The sequence below is a fragment of the Osmerus mordax genome, chromosome 22 (assembly GCF_038355195.1).
Source record: "Osmerus mordax isolate fOsmMor3 chromosome 22, fOsmMor3.pri, whole genome shotgun sequence".
NCBI classification, from domain to species: Eukaryota; Metazoa; Chordata; class Actinopteri; order Osmeriformes; family Osmeridae; genus Osmerus; species Osmerus mordax.
Window position 1 is genome coordinate 856,010 of NC_090071.1, and position 14,080 is coordinate 870,089.

At 49.3% G+C, this 14,080-nt stretch overlaps 1 protein-coding gene across 2 annotated transcripts; it reads left to right on the forward strand.

The window, feature by feature from the left end:
* Nucleotides 1-7: 7 nt before the first annotated feature.
* ercc3 (excision repair cross-complementation group 3) lies at nucleotides 8-11,677 on the forward strand. Of its 2 annotated transcripts, XM_067260151.1 has the most exons (16): nucleotides 8-163; nucleotides 413-612; nucleotides 907-1,143; nucleotides 1,404-1,453; nucleotides 1,603-1,738; nucleotides 2,362-2,526; nucleotides 2,879-3,083; nucleotides 4,457-4,620; nucleotides 4,773-4,923; nucleotides 5,310-5,494; nucleotides 6,675-6,877; nucleotides 7,826-7,922; nucleotides 8,744-8,861; nucleotides 9,464-9,582; nucleotides 10,368-10,517; nucleotides 10,881-11,677. In XM_067260151.1, the coding sequence occupies exons 1-16, from the start codon at nucleotides 136-138 to the stop codon at nucleotides 11,010-11,012; spliced, it is 2,340 nt and encodes a 779-aa protein (XP_067116252.1). In that variant the 5' UTR covers nucleotides 8-135; the 3' UTR covers nucleotides 11,013-11,677. The 2 variants fall into 2 exon arrangements, with proteins under 2 accessions (XP_067116252.1, XP_067116253.1); XM_067260152.1 differs by lacking the exons at nucleotides 10,368-10,517; nucleotides 10,881-11,677 and adding an exon at nucleotides 9,673-9,722.
* Nucleotides 11,678-14,080: the final 2,403 nt, after the last annotated feature.

Sequence of the window (14,080 nt, forward strand, 5' to 3'; positions counted from 1 at the left end):
TGTAACATTAGAAGAAGAAGAATAAGAAGAGACGCATCAAATTATATAGTTAACTTACAATGAGCGTTGCAAAGATTGTGATAACCTCTCATAACACGATCTGAAAGGGACATTTAAGCCGTCCAAGCGATTATCATGGGTAAAAAAGACAGAGGAGATCGAGGTGAGTTCTTAACTAGGCTAATATTGCTTACAAGAAGTGTGTTGACAGTTAGCTAATGAAACAGTTAGCTAGCTAAATATACTGATGGCAAACCGATATGTAATTGCGACTCCTTTGAAGATAGCTTGTGCTAGATAAGTAACTAGGTGTGACGGAATGTCTCGCCATTATCTTGACCTCTATCAGACCATTTTGAAAATGATTTCTAAAGTGAACAACCTATTACGCGCACACGATGTCTGCTCACAGAGAAAAGGTCGAAGAAGCGTGTGTACGAGGAAGAGGATGATGAGGAAGAGGCGGCGGGCGGTGAGTCTCAGGAGGCTATACCTGCGGCCGCGGGGAAGCAGGTGGATGAGTCGACCATCAAACTGGACGAGTACGGAGCCAAGGACTACCGTCTCCAGATGCTGCTGAAGAATGACAACTCTTCACGCCCTCTCTGGGTGGTAAGATGGCAGTTTGTTGACAGTGGATGTAGAGAAGAACATGTGAATGCTCTTCAAGTCGTCAAACCAAAGAATGAAGTTGCAGCTTTTTCGCAAAAATGTTAACTTTAATTTGGCATGAAGTTAGCTGTTTATTCAGCACTCCTTTAGCCATTTGCAACAACGTTTTCAACAACAACAGCCTAAGAGCTGTTTTACACTGTTTTCACGCATTATTTTACACAACTTTAACAATTTACAGAAAAGCAGCCTTCCCAACCGGTTTTCGTATCTTACCCCCGCCACCTCTCCCAGGCTCCTGACGGACACATCTTCCTGGAGGCCTTCTCGCCCGTGTACAAGTACGCCCAGGACTTCCTGGTGGCCATAGCAGAGCCGGTGTGTCGTCCCATCCATGTCCACGAGTACAAGCTGACGGCTTACTCCCTCTACGCCGCAGTCAGCGTGGGGCTCCAGACCTCCGACATCGTGGAGTACCTGCAGAAGCTGAGCAAGACCTCCGTACCTGAGGGCATCGTACAGTTCATCAAGGTCAGTTTGGTGCTGGAGGGAGGGAGGGAGGGATGGGTGGGTTAAGGGAGTGATCGATGGATGGATTGATAAAGGGAGGGATGGATTAATAAAGTGATGGATGGATATATACGATGCAGTGCAATACTCTGATGTACAGCTCCAAGATACATCCAGCAATGTGGGCTTCCAACTGGACAGAGGAAGTATTGAAATGTGATTTTTCATGTCATGGTGTCATGATCCTGCACTCTCACACTCTCCCATGATGTTTCTCACAGCTGTGCACGGTGAGCTACGGGAAAGTCAAACTGGTGCTCAAACACAACAGGTGAATAAAAAAGTATTTTTATATAATACTATAATGAATGCGTATTTAAATGAAAATGTGGTTTACTTAAGTCTTTTATCCTCATCAACCTCACGTGATTCTTTCGTAGATATGCAGATGTTGTTCAGAGTGGTGTGTGTTCCTGTCAGGTACTTTGTGGAGAGTGCGTTCCCCGAGGTGATCCAGCGCCTCCTGCAGGATGGGGTGATACGAGACTGTCGTCTCCGCACCGCTGAAGGTGTCGACACCGAGCTCATCACAGAAGTGCTTCGGAGCAAGTCTGCGGTACGCCCACCTGTTCACCCGTTACCTGTTCACCCGTTACCTGTTCACCCGTTACCTGTTCACCCGTTACCTGTTCACCCGTTACCTGTTCACCCATTACCTGTTCACCCGTTACCTGTTACCTGTTCACCCGTTACCTGTTCACCCGTTACCTGTTCACCCGTTACCTGTTCACCTGTTCAGGGTTCATCTATACTGTTAAAAATGTACTTGACCCCCCCCCCCCCTCCCCCCTGCATCCTCATGAGATAAACAGGAGCATGGCACGTGGGCATGCTTTGACCTTGACCAGTCTAGTTGAGGTTCAGACCTTTACCCTGAACAGCCAGTAGAGGGCGCTGTTTCACATTTGCTGACGTACCAGAGCAGGGATCGGCCACAGCAAGCCTCCCACCCAGCACAGTCAATATTTCCACAACCCCCATGTACAAACAAGCTTTATTCCAGTACACAACTGTTACACCTGTGTTACACTTGCTGCCCCCCTGTGGTGAGTACCTGCAGTGACGCTGCCCCCCTGTGGTGAGTACCTGCAGTGACGCTGCCCCCCTGTGGTGAGTACCTGCAGTGACGCTGCCCCCCTGTGGTGAGTACCTGCAGTGACGCTTCCCTCTTGTGCTCAGATTTCCAAGTCTGTCCAGGACAACGGCGAGGCCGCCTCCACTTCCCAGACCCCCGAGGGTTCAGCCCCCCAGGTGCCTGAAGACATCTTCAGCTACTACGAGCAGATGGACAAGGAGGAGGAGGAGGAAGAGGAGACCCAGACCGTCTCCTTTGAGATTCGCCAGGTTGGACTCTCTTCAGAGTGTGTGTGTGAGAGAGAGAGAGAGAGTGAGTATGTGAGAGAGTGGGGAGGAAGTGGAGAAGGACTGCAGGAATGTCTGTGTAGACTGACAACACTGTCCTCCCTGCCCCTCCCTGTCCTCTCCCTGCCCCTCCCTGTCCTCTCCCTGCCCCTCCCTGTCCTCTCCCTGCCCCTCCCCCTGCCCCCCCCTGTCCTCCCTGCCCCTCCCTGTCCTCCCCCCCCTGCCCTCCCTGCCCCCTCCTCCCTGCCCCCTCCTCCCCCTGTCCTCCCCCCCCTGCCCCCCCCCTGTCCTCCCCTCCCTGCCCCCTCCTCCCTGCCCCCCCCCTGCCCCCCAGGAGATGATCGAGGAACTTCAGAAGCGCTGTATCCAGCTGGAATACCCCCTGCTGGCGGAGTACGACTTCCGGAACGACACGGTGAACCCCGACATCAACATGGACCTGAAGCCCACGGCCGTGCTGCGGCCCTACCAGGAGAAGAGCCTCCGGAAGATGTTCGGGAACGGACGCGCTCGCTCAGGCGTCATCGTGCTACCCTGCGGTGAGGGGTGTGTGTGTGTGTGTACAGGGGTGAGAGACTGTGTGTGTGTGAGAGAGTGTACAGGGGAGAGAGAGAGTGTGTGAGTGTACAGGGGAGGGAGGGAGAGTGTGTGTGAGTGTACAGGGGAGGGAGGGAGGGAGAGAGAGTGTGTGTGAGTGTACAGGGGAGGGAGGGAGAGAGTGTGTGTGTGAGTGTACAGGGGAGAGAGAGTGTGTGTGTGAGTGTACAGGGGAGAAAGAGAGAGAGTGTGTGTGAGTGTACAGGGGAGAGAGAGAGAGTGTGCAGTGTTTCCCCTATCATTATATTAAGGGGGCGCCCGCCCCCCCTGGAAGGTCAAGTTAATGATTTAAAAAAATATATATAATAAAATAAAAATATATATAGTGCCCGATCACAAAATAAGTCATTTATGGTTACCTTTCCTATAAAACAGGCCTATAGCTTGCTCTTTTATTAAACAAACTAAATGGCCTTATGTTATTTATCTTATTTACACGACGGCGTGTCATTTCTGTCTCTACATGGTCACCCCCCCCCCCCCCCCCAAAGCTGTAAACCTAGGGGAAACACTGGTGTGTGTACAGGGGAGAGAGAGAGCGAGTGTGTGTGTGTGTGTGTGTGTATGTACAGGGCAAAGGATCAGCAGTACTGACCCAGAGGAGAGGGTGGGTGTGTGTGTGTGTGTGTGCTCGTGGCCTCATGGCCTCATGTGCTTGATAAATGACATAGTTCCTAGAAACCGCTAATCTGTTAAAATCTAAAGATTTTAACAGATTAGCGGTTAACCTTGGGCGAACCGAACTGTGCACAGTCGATGAAGTCAAGGAAGTTTTATTTGCTTGCGCATGTAGCAAGGAGACGAGACAATTATCCTATGTGTGTGCGTCTTGGAGTTTCGACCCTGCTAGGCTTACCAGAGGGTCAGCATGTTTATGGAATGCTGTAAATATAACGGTCATGTTTACGTAAACTTGGTGTTTCCATTGTGTTCATTTCGAGGTTTATCCTTTCTGCTCGCCAGGAATTCTGAACACAGTATCATCTTATACAGAATAAAGGTTACATCCTTAATGTCTCTGACATAAAAACCTCACTGAAGAAAAACAGGATTTTCTCTAGAGATTGATGGGATTTGATTATGAATTTCACGTGCACTGTACTTCTGTATTGGAAATAATCCAAATGTTCTTTGTTCTGTTAATTAAAACAAATATTTGAAAGGTATTAGACTGGTAAAAGACCAGCCCATGCTGTTATGAGTAATTGCAAACGTGGTTTTAAAACATAATACTGTTCTCCTGAAATCCTCCATAAAATTGCACGAGGCCCACTAGGATAGAAAACCAAACGTGTGTGCGTGCGTGTGTGTCCAGGTGCGGGGAAGTCCCTGGTAGGGGTGACGGCTGCTTGCACGGTACGGAAGCGCTGCCTGGTTCTGGGAAACTCTTCTGTATCGGTGGAGCAGTGGAAGTCCCAGTTCAAGATGTGGTCCACCATCGACGACTCCCAAATCTGTCGCTTCACCTCTGACGCCAAGGTAAATATACACATATATCCTCTGGAATCTATATATATATATATATACACCCCCTCTGGGAGGACAACAATAAAATGTGGATAAAAGCGACCTGCTAAGTGAGTGAATAGTAAGTGTGAGTACAGTATGGGTACTGGATGTCCCTGTGACAGGACAAGCCCATCGGCTGCTCTGTAGCCATCAGCACCTACTCCATGCTGGGCCACACCACCAAGCGCTCCTGGGAGGCAGAGAGGGTCATGGAGTGGATGAGGAGCCAGGAGTGGGGTCTCATTATCCTGGATGAGGTTCATACCATCCCCGGTGAGCTCATGTCATCCATCCTGCCTTACCTGTCATCCTCCATCCCTCCTTGCTCCAACCTCCCGTTCGTTTGAATCGGGTGTGTGTGAGTAGGGAAGCACCTAGAACAGGGGTAGGCAATCCTGGTCCTTAGGTGCCGCTGTCCCGCATGTTTTAGATGTTTCCCTGCTCCAGCACACCTGTTTCAAATGAATGGGTTGTTATCAAGCTCTGTGGAAGCCGGGTAATGACCATTCATTTGAATCAGGTGTGCTGGAGCAGGGAAACATCTAAAACATGCAGGACAGTGGCCCCTGAGAACCACGATTGTCCACCCCTGTTCTAGAACATGCAGGGCAGTAATCCCAGAGGAGACGTAAAGAGACGCTTGCTCCTCTTGTCCTCAGCCAAGATGTTCCGGCGTGTTCTGACCATCGTCCAGGCCCACTGCAAGCTGGGCCTCACAGCCACGCTGGTCCGGGAGGACGACAAGATCGTGGACCTGAACTTTCTGATCGGGCCCAAGCTGTTCGAGGCCAACTGGATGGAGCTGCAGAACAACGGTTACATCGCCAAGGTCCAGTGTGCAGAGGTGCTTAGCTGAGGTCCAGTGTGCAGAGGTGCTTAGCTGAGGTCCAGTGTGCAGAGGTGCCTAGCTGAGGTCCAGTGTGCAGAGGTGCTTAGCTGAGGTCCAGTGTGCAGAGGTGCCTAGCTGAGGTCCAGTGTGCAGAGGTGCTTAGCTGAGGTCCAGTGTGCAGAGGTGCCTAGCTAAGGTCCAGTGTGCAGAGGTGCTTAGCTGAGGTCCAGTGTGCAGAGGTGTCTAGCTAAGCTCCAGTGTGCAGAGGTGTCTAGCTAAGCTCCAGTGTGCAGAGGTGCTTAGCTGAGGTCCAGTGTGCAGAGGTGCCTAGCTAAGGTCCAGTGTGCAGAGGTGCCTAGCTAAGGTCCAGTGTGCAGAGGTGCCTAGCTAAGGTCCAGTGTGCAGAGGTGCCTAGCTAAGCTCCAGTGTGCAGAGGTGCCTAGCTGAGGTCCAGTGTGCAGAGGTGCTTAGCTGAGGTCCAGTGTGCAGAGGTGCCTAGCTAAGGTCCAGTGTGCAGAGGTGCCTAGCTAAGGTCCAGTGTGCAGAGGTGCCTAGCTAAGGTCCAGTGTGCAGAGGTGCCTAGCTAAGGTCCAGTGTGCAGAGGTGCCTAGCTAAGGTCCAGTGTGCAGAGGTGTGTTCAACGTGTCGTAAGATGGATCGTTCGGAGTAGAGGTTCCTCCTGGGCAGCCTCTCTGTAGGCTGAGGTCTGACCACAGCGGCCTGGGTTTGAGTCTGGCCATGGCTCTTCACTGCATGTCTTCCCCCTCTGTCTCTCTCTCCTCCTGCCTTTCCTGTCACACTTATATACAAAATACACAAATATATCTTTAACAAGTTAATGAGCAAATATGTGATCATTCGAATGTTGATCCCACTGTGTAACATCACAAATATGTGATTCAAACATTCCAATTGAATATTTTCTGACAAAAACTACGCTTTTGGATGGCTTCAGAATGTACTTATTAGAAGGCTAACAAGTAAGACTAACATGGTAGTAGCATTGCTACGAGTTTAATGCTAGGTAACTTAGCCTAGCAGCTGACTAAGCTAGCTACCGTTTCGAAAAAAATTACTTGCGCTGTGGGGACCTTCGAAAATATTTGTAACTCACTAATAAATAAACAAAAGGCCTGTATGTGATGCTAGCTGTGGTGACAGCTTTTGGTGTGTCTGGCCCTCTACCTGCCGGCAGGTTTGGTGTCCCATGTCTCCAGAGTTCTATCGCGAGTACGTGGCCATCAAGACTAGGAAGCGCATGCTGCTGTACACCATGAACCCCAACAAGTTCCGCGCCTGCCAGTTCCTCATCCGTTTCCACGAGCGCCGCAACGACAAGATCATGGTGTTCGCAGACAACGTGTTCGCTCTGAAGGAGTACGCAGTCCGCCTCAACAAGTACGCTGCCGCTCCACTTTCACGCAGACCACAGACCCCTGTTGCTTCCCCTTAGACCAGCTGTTGCTACTTGTTGTCTTATTTACTGCTAATCCTACTTACATTTACATTTACATTTATTCATTTAGCAGACGCTTTTATCCAAAGCGACTTCCAAGAGAGAGCTTTACAAAGTGCATAGGTCACTGATCATAACAACAAGATAGCCACAAAAACATTGCGAGTAGCCAAAACATGAAGCACACATTGTGAACAACCAAAGTAAGTGCCAAAGGGAAGAACCATAAGAGCATGTAGTTAAACAAGTTACAATTAAACAACATCAACCGCTATACGTGCAAGTGTAGCTGTGGAAAAAACAAGCAACAATAATAAAAACAATATATCACAGCGAGTACAAAAAATGTAAAACCAATTTGGCGGTTGTCTGAAGAAGACCGTAGGTGACGGGTGGGGGTGTAAGGCTGCAGGAGAGTTCCTGTTCCTGTTACTTCCTGTTGTGCGCTGGAGAAACGAGTCTTTGTGTAAAGTTAAATTCCCACTCCCGCCATTTTGACTTTGGTTACGGTGCCTGTGAGGTGGACCGGTGTGTCCATGTACATGAAGGTGTTGATGTCCTTTTAAAACACAAATAATGTTCATCTGAACCAACTCTTCATCCTTCTATCCTTCCTGCTCTTCACCCTCATCCCTCCTTCTCTTGTCCGTCCCACTCTCTCTGTCTCTCTCTCTCTGTTTCTCTGTCTCTCTGTTTCTCTGTCTCTCTCTCTGTCTTTGTCTGTCTCTCTCTGTTTCTCTCTCTCTGTTTCTCTCTCTCTGTCTCTCTCTCGGTCTCTCTCTCTCTGTCTCTCTCTGTTTCTCTGTCTCTCCCTGTCTCTCTCTCTGTCTTTGTCTGTCTCTCTCTGTTTCTCTCTCTGTCTTTCTCTGTCTGTCTCTCTCTGTCTCCAGACCCTACATCTACGGACCTACTTCCCAGGGAGAGCGTATGCAGATCCTACAGAACTTCAAACACAACCCCAAGATCAACACCATCTTCATCTCCAAGGTAACGTGCCTTGTTGACCTCCTGGCACTCTGCACTTGCTCTAGACGTCCACTCAGAGCTGGACTCCCTCCCAGTGTGTTATCGGAGGGGTGGGTAAATTGCTTGATAAAATGTTCCTTTGGGGACGATAACATTTCCCTTTAAGGGACAATTCAGTTTTATCTCGAATACCAGCGGGACCCTAGGGCAGTTTTGCCAGTGACGTTTGAATGTTGACACTGAGCATTATTAAATTCTTAATTCGTTCTTAAATATTTCTTTTTTTGTTTGCAACTTGCACTCGTTTCCACTGTTAACAGCCAGATCAGGAAGGATTTCCTGCAAGCTCACACTTAGTTTCTTTCATATACGGTTCAGACGAGGCAAGTCTGCACCTTCACATTTCTATGGTCTTATTTGCTTAAGTATTCTGAGAATACTCAGAGTTCTCAGGTTTTAAGTGTGTCCTGGTATGAAGGTGTATTTTATTTGGAATGAGAGAAGGCTATTCATGGACTGAGGTGATTTCCATGAATTAGCTGGATGCTGTTACGATATGTCTTTTTCACTAAGTTGTTTGAGGTCAAAGTACTTGGGCAGTCGATATGGGTGCAGTTCGTATATTTCTCTGGAAAGGTATTTAGATTTCTCGAGAAATAGTGAAATAATAATGATGTAAAGTATAAAGTTGGACGTTTATATTCCTGGTGGGTGAGAGGTACGAGAGCCACTGTTACGAACAGTAAAGGAACTACCCCCCACACACACACACGCACACTGTCACCGTGGTGACGACCCCGCACACTGTCACCGTGGTAACGACCCTCCCCTCTCTGTCCCAGGTGGGGGACACCTCCTTCGACCTCCCGGAGGCCAACGTCCTCATCCAAATCTCGTCCCACGGAGGCTCCCGCCGGCAGGAGGCTCAGAGGCTGGGCCGCGTCCTCAGAGCCAAGAAAGGTAGCAGCTTCTACTGCCCCGCTGGACGCTATCCTAGCAGGACGCTGTCCTAGCAGGACGCTGCCCTAGCAGGACGCTGCCCTAGCAGGACGCTGCCCTAGCAGGACGCTGCCCTAGCAGGACGCTGCCCTAGCAGGACGCTGCCCTAGCAGGACGCTGCCCTAGCAGGACGCTGCCCTAGCAGGACGCTGTCCTAGCAGGACGCTGTCCTAGCAGGACGCTGCCCTAGCAGGACGCTGTCCTAGCTGGACGCTGTCCTAGCTGGACGCTGCCCTAGCAGGACGCTGTCCTAGCTGGACGCTGCCCTAGCAGCGGACACAAACCTAGAATAACAATTATTATAACATACATGAGTCCTAACAAGCTGCTATTCCCTGTGAATTTTTTAACTAATCGTGACCCCAAGAATCGATTCTAGTCGAATCGTGAGGTCCCAAAAGATTTCCACCCCTAAGGAAATGTACTGTCTGGTGAGCTGAAGTACAGAGGGACCAGCTCTCTCTCTCACGGAAACAACCCTAACTCAATCACTTTCCTTTCATTTGCCTATCTCTTTCTCGCCTCTCTTCTCACACACACACACACCCTCTGTTCCTATGTAGGGATGGTGGCAGAGGAGTACAACGCCTACTTCTACTCTCTGGTCTCTCAGGACACCCAGGAAATGGCCTACTCCACCAAGAGACAGCGGTTCCTAGTGGACCAGGGATACAGCTTCAAGGTATACACACACGTACACACACACCAGGGATACAGCTTCAAGGTGCACACACACACACACACCTATCCAAGCCCTTCTGCTCTCTACTAGCTGCTCAGCCTCCATACTTGACAGCCTCGTAAGGTGTTCACCAGAGACTCAAATGAACAACCTACGCACATCAAAGCAACACTGTTGCTTTGATGTGCGTAGGTCGTCCCGCCCCCTCTCCAGTTCAGAAATCTCTCGGTTCCGAGGTGAGAAGCTCTCTTCTGCTCAGACCCCCCCTGGTGTCGCCCAGTGATTCACACATGCTCACTCAGGAGAGAGGCCCTGGCCTCACTCAGGAGATAGGCCCTGGCCTCACTCAGGAGAGAGGCACTGGCCTCACTCAGGAGAAACACTGGCCTCACACAGGAGAAGCACTGGCCTCACTCAGGAGAGAAGCCCTGGCCTCACTCAGGAGAGAAGCCCTGGCCTCACTCAGGAGAGAGGCCTTGGCCTCACTCAGGAGAGAAGCCCTGGCCTCACTCAGGAGAGAAGCCCTGGCCTCACTCAGGAGAGAGGCCCTGGCCTCACTCAGGAGAGAGGCCCTGGCCTCACTCAGGAGAGAGGCACTGGCCTCACTCAGGAGAAACACTGGCCTCACACAGGAGAAGCACTGGCCTCACTCAGGAGAGAAGCCCTGGCCTCACTCAGGAGAGAAGCCCTGGCCTCACACAGACTTCTGTCGTTGTTTTGTTTTGCTTGATTCACATTCAAGTAGCTGTGAGGTAACCGTGGTCTCTGCTCCCTGGGGTGTCCAGGTCATAACCAAGATGGCGGGCATGGAGGAGGATGACCTGATGTTCTCCTCCAGAGAGGAACAGTACCAGCTGCTGCAGAAGGTTCTAGCTGCGTCCGATCTGGATGCCGAGGAGGAGGTTGTGATGGGGGAGCTGGGAGGAAGACCTCAGGTACCCTGCTTGGTATACAGCTGTGTGTTTGTGTGTCTTATCCTCAAACAGCCCTGGCTTTCTTTGCCAAGCAGCTTACTTACCTACTTATTAGTACTCAGTAGAATGGGCCCTTTTTTTCTTCTTCTAAGAAAACATCAAATCCTCAAGCAATAGCTTAATCACACAGAAGTCTTAAATCTATGGCTTGGTGGTTTTGTTGTTAATCCAGTGAGTTGCAAACAGCGCTGACCTTGAGAGCTGAGGACAAGATCTGTTTCAAATAATTAGTTGTTTCAAATAGTTTCTATCTCTTTCTCCATCCCTCTTTCATCCCTCCATATCTCTCATCATCCCTCCTTCTCTCCATCCCTCTGTCTCCAGTTCTCCAGGCGAGCCGGCACGATGGGCTCCATGTCTGGGGCTGATGATGCCTTCTACATGGAGTACAGCCGCAGCACCCGGGCCTCCCTGGGCAAGAACATCCACCCGCTCTTCAAACGCTTCCGCAAGTAGACGGCCCCGCAGGGGGGCGTGACCCCGCAGGGGGTGCAAGGATGGCGAGCTTGCTGGGAGAAGGAATCCAACACGGAGCTGCTGACAATGATGATGATGGTGGAGGGTGAAGATGTGATTGAGGCCAGCTGTCTGTCTGTCCAGCTGTCTGTCTGTCCTCTGAGTGTACGTCCAGGAGGAGAGTCCAGCTGTCTGTCTGTCCTCTGAGTGTACGTCCAGGAGGAGAGGCGGTGGAGAAGGATCCTCCCCGCCTCTGGCCCTGCTACCCCGAGTCCTCTCAGTGGAAACGGGGCCGGGACGCCAGTTTAATTACACCTGTTAAAATCCGGCTTCATATGGAACTCCCCCCCCCTCACGGTGCAGACTTTTGGGTAACTGCCAAAGCAAAATGCATTCCAGGCCCATCTATCAGACGACTGGAAACCAGCCTGTGGAGTACTACCTAAATGTGATTTGTTGATCAGTTATTTCATGCTGTGTCCATGTATTAGGTTTTATCACCCAGAAACTGTTTTTGTTACAAATGTAACAGTTAAATATATTCTATGTTGCTTTTTACAGTAAAAAAAAAAGTTGTTTGTCAGTGTCTTGAAAAGACATGCAATCTCTGTTTTTTCTGGACCGCAAATTGAAAATTGTTAATAAAACAAGGAAAAAAAGTCATACTTTCTGTTGTTTAAAGACTCTTTAATTAGTTGATTTAACTGGAGCAGGGCCTGTTTGAAGGATCCACAGCTCAGTGCTCAGTGGTTAGAGTGTTTGCAGATCAATAGATTGCAGGTTCAACCCTCTATATTGCTTTTGGATAAAGGTGTCTGCTAAATGGAAACATTATCATTATTTCTTCCCAATATCACCCTTTTTCCCTGAAGTGAAGCGTAACGCCTGATAGTTTAGTGTCAGTTCTGCTCTACAGGTTCGATGTTGCAGTGTGAGGCACGGAGGGTGTTTCTCATGAAAACATTTGGAATATGCTGGGAGAGTTTTACAATACCAAGAAAAGCCAAGCTGGGGATTTTATTTAAGTTTAATCATTAAAGAGCAGCTTCAGTCCCGTTAGAATGATCCGTACTTGCAGGCACGTATGCACATTCTCACACACACATACACCCACGTACACACAAATACACTCTCAGACACAGACACACACACACACACACACACACACAGACTCTTATCCTCTTGAAGACATTCCAGTCAAGATGTCCGCCACTCAGAGGCGATGGCTGAGCGTGGGAAAGTGTCCCCCCTAAACCCAAACCCCCGTCCTGAGACCCAGCTGCCCCCCTCCAGCCCCCCTCCAGCCCCCCTCCTGTCCTCCTCCTGCCCCCCTCCAGCCCACCTCCAGCCCCCCTCCTGTCCCCCTCCTGCCCCCCTCAATAAACATTCTTTATTTCATAAAGAATGTTTCATGAGACAAGATCGTTTTTCTTTTTGTCATCTGTAATATTATAGTAACTTAATTGCACTGTTATCTGCAGTTCTGTCTTCTGTCAAGACACTCACGTATTGATTCAACCAGTAATTGTAATGGAAGTAGATTTGTCTTTGGTGGAGTGGTTGTATCAAGAGGTAGCTCCTTAGCTTGGAGCAGCTAGCATAGCACATAGCACAGTACACACAACAGCACAGCAGGGAACATGGGATGTAGATCTCCCAGTGGACAGGAAATCAAACCAGACATATAACTCTTAGAAAGGCTTCACAAAAACCCACATTGATCAGCAGCGATAACCAACCCAGAAGACAAGGAAACATCTTCTGTGGTATGGGGGTGAGCTGACAGGACCTGCATGGTCGTCCGTCTGCCAAAGCTGGATCTAGTCGCCAGTGGACATTTGTCTCCCTGACGGACAACAGCGAGTTCCTGGTACCTTCCCTCATCCTCCTGGCTGTGATGCTGCGCCGGTCACAGACCCCAGCCTGTGGCTACCTCTGCTTAAACTGACATTTACCAACTCTGACCTAAATTGAACACTGGATTTTGGTGTTTCAACACCCATTGACACTTCCCTGCTGTATGACTATGTTTATCCTGTGTTCTGCTCCTCTCTCTCACCAACCATCTCTGGAGGAGGGGATCCCTCACTGAATTGCTCCTCCCAAGGTTTCTTCCATTTTTTCTCCTCCAGTGAGTTTTTGGGGGAGTTTTTCCTTGTCTTCCTTGAGGGTTTAGGTTGGTTAAGGGGCAGTTCTATGGGCATATGTGAAGCCCTCTGTGACATTGCTTGTAAAAAGGGCTATTTTGATTTGATTATGGAATACATTACATTTACATTTAGTCATTTAGCAGATGCTCTTATCCAGAGCGACTTACAGTAAGTACAGGGACATTCCCCCGAGGCAAGTAGGGTGAAGTGCCTTGCCCAAGGACACAACGTCATTTATGCATGGCTGGAAATCGAACCTTCTGATTACTAGCCCGATTCCCTAACCGCTCAGCCAGCTGACTCTACTGGTGTGTGCGCGTGTGTGTTTGTGTGTGTGGGAATGGAGGTCGAGCCTGTCACCATAGAAAGGGGCCGGTTACTTAAACGCTCATCAAATCAAATCAAAATGTATTTGTATAGCCCTTTTTACAAGCAATGTCACAAGTATGAAGCAATCAGTATACTTAAAATGCATATTCTTATATATTATTACTGATACCATAAAAATTAACAACTTGATTTAAAACTAATTTGTAGGGTTTTAGTTTTGTTCGTTGGCAGACTACCTTGCTGCAGCTTAATGTTTTGCTGTAAGTATTTAGACATTCTCAGAAAACCTTTTCACCAGTTGTATCAAGAGGTTATCAGGGGTATTGAACCATGTGTGTGTGTGTGTGTGTGTGTGTGTATGGGGTGCAAACTCGTGCCATGTGCTGTGAGAATAGAGTGGTTGTGGGATTTTCTGCCTGCCTTACGTGATTTTTCGGTGATGTAACACCATTTTAGGCACGTTGTTGTATTCTTCCTAACAAGTGAGTTTCTTAAGGGAAACGCCCACAACCATCCGTATAAAGATCACTGGTCTCCCTCCCCAAATATCAGCATCCAATCCCTAAGCAGGCTTCAAGTTGCAAAAGC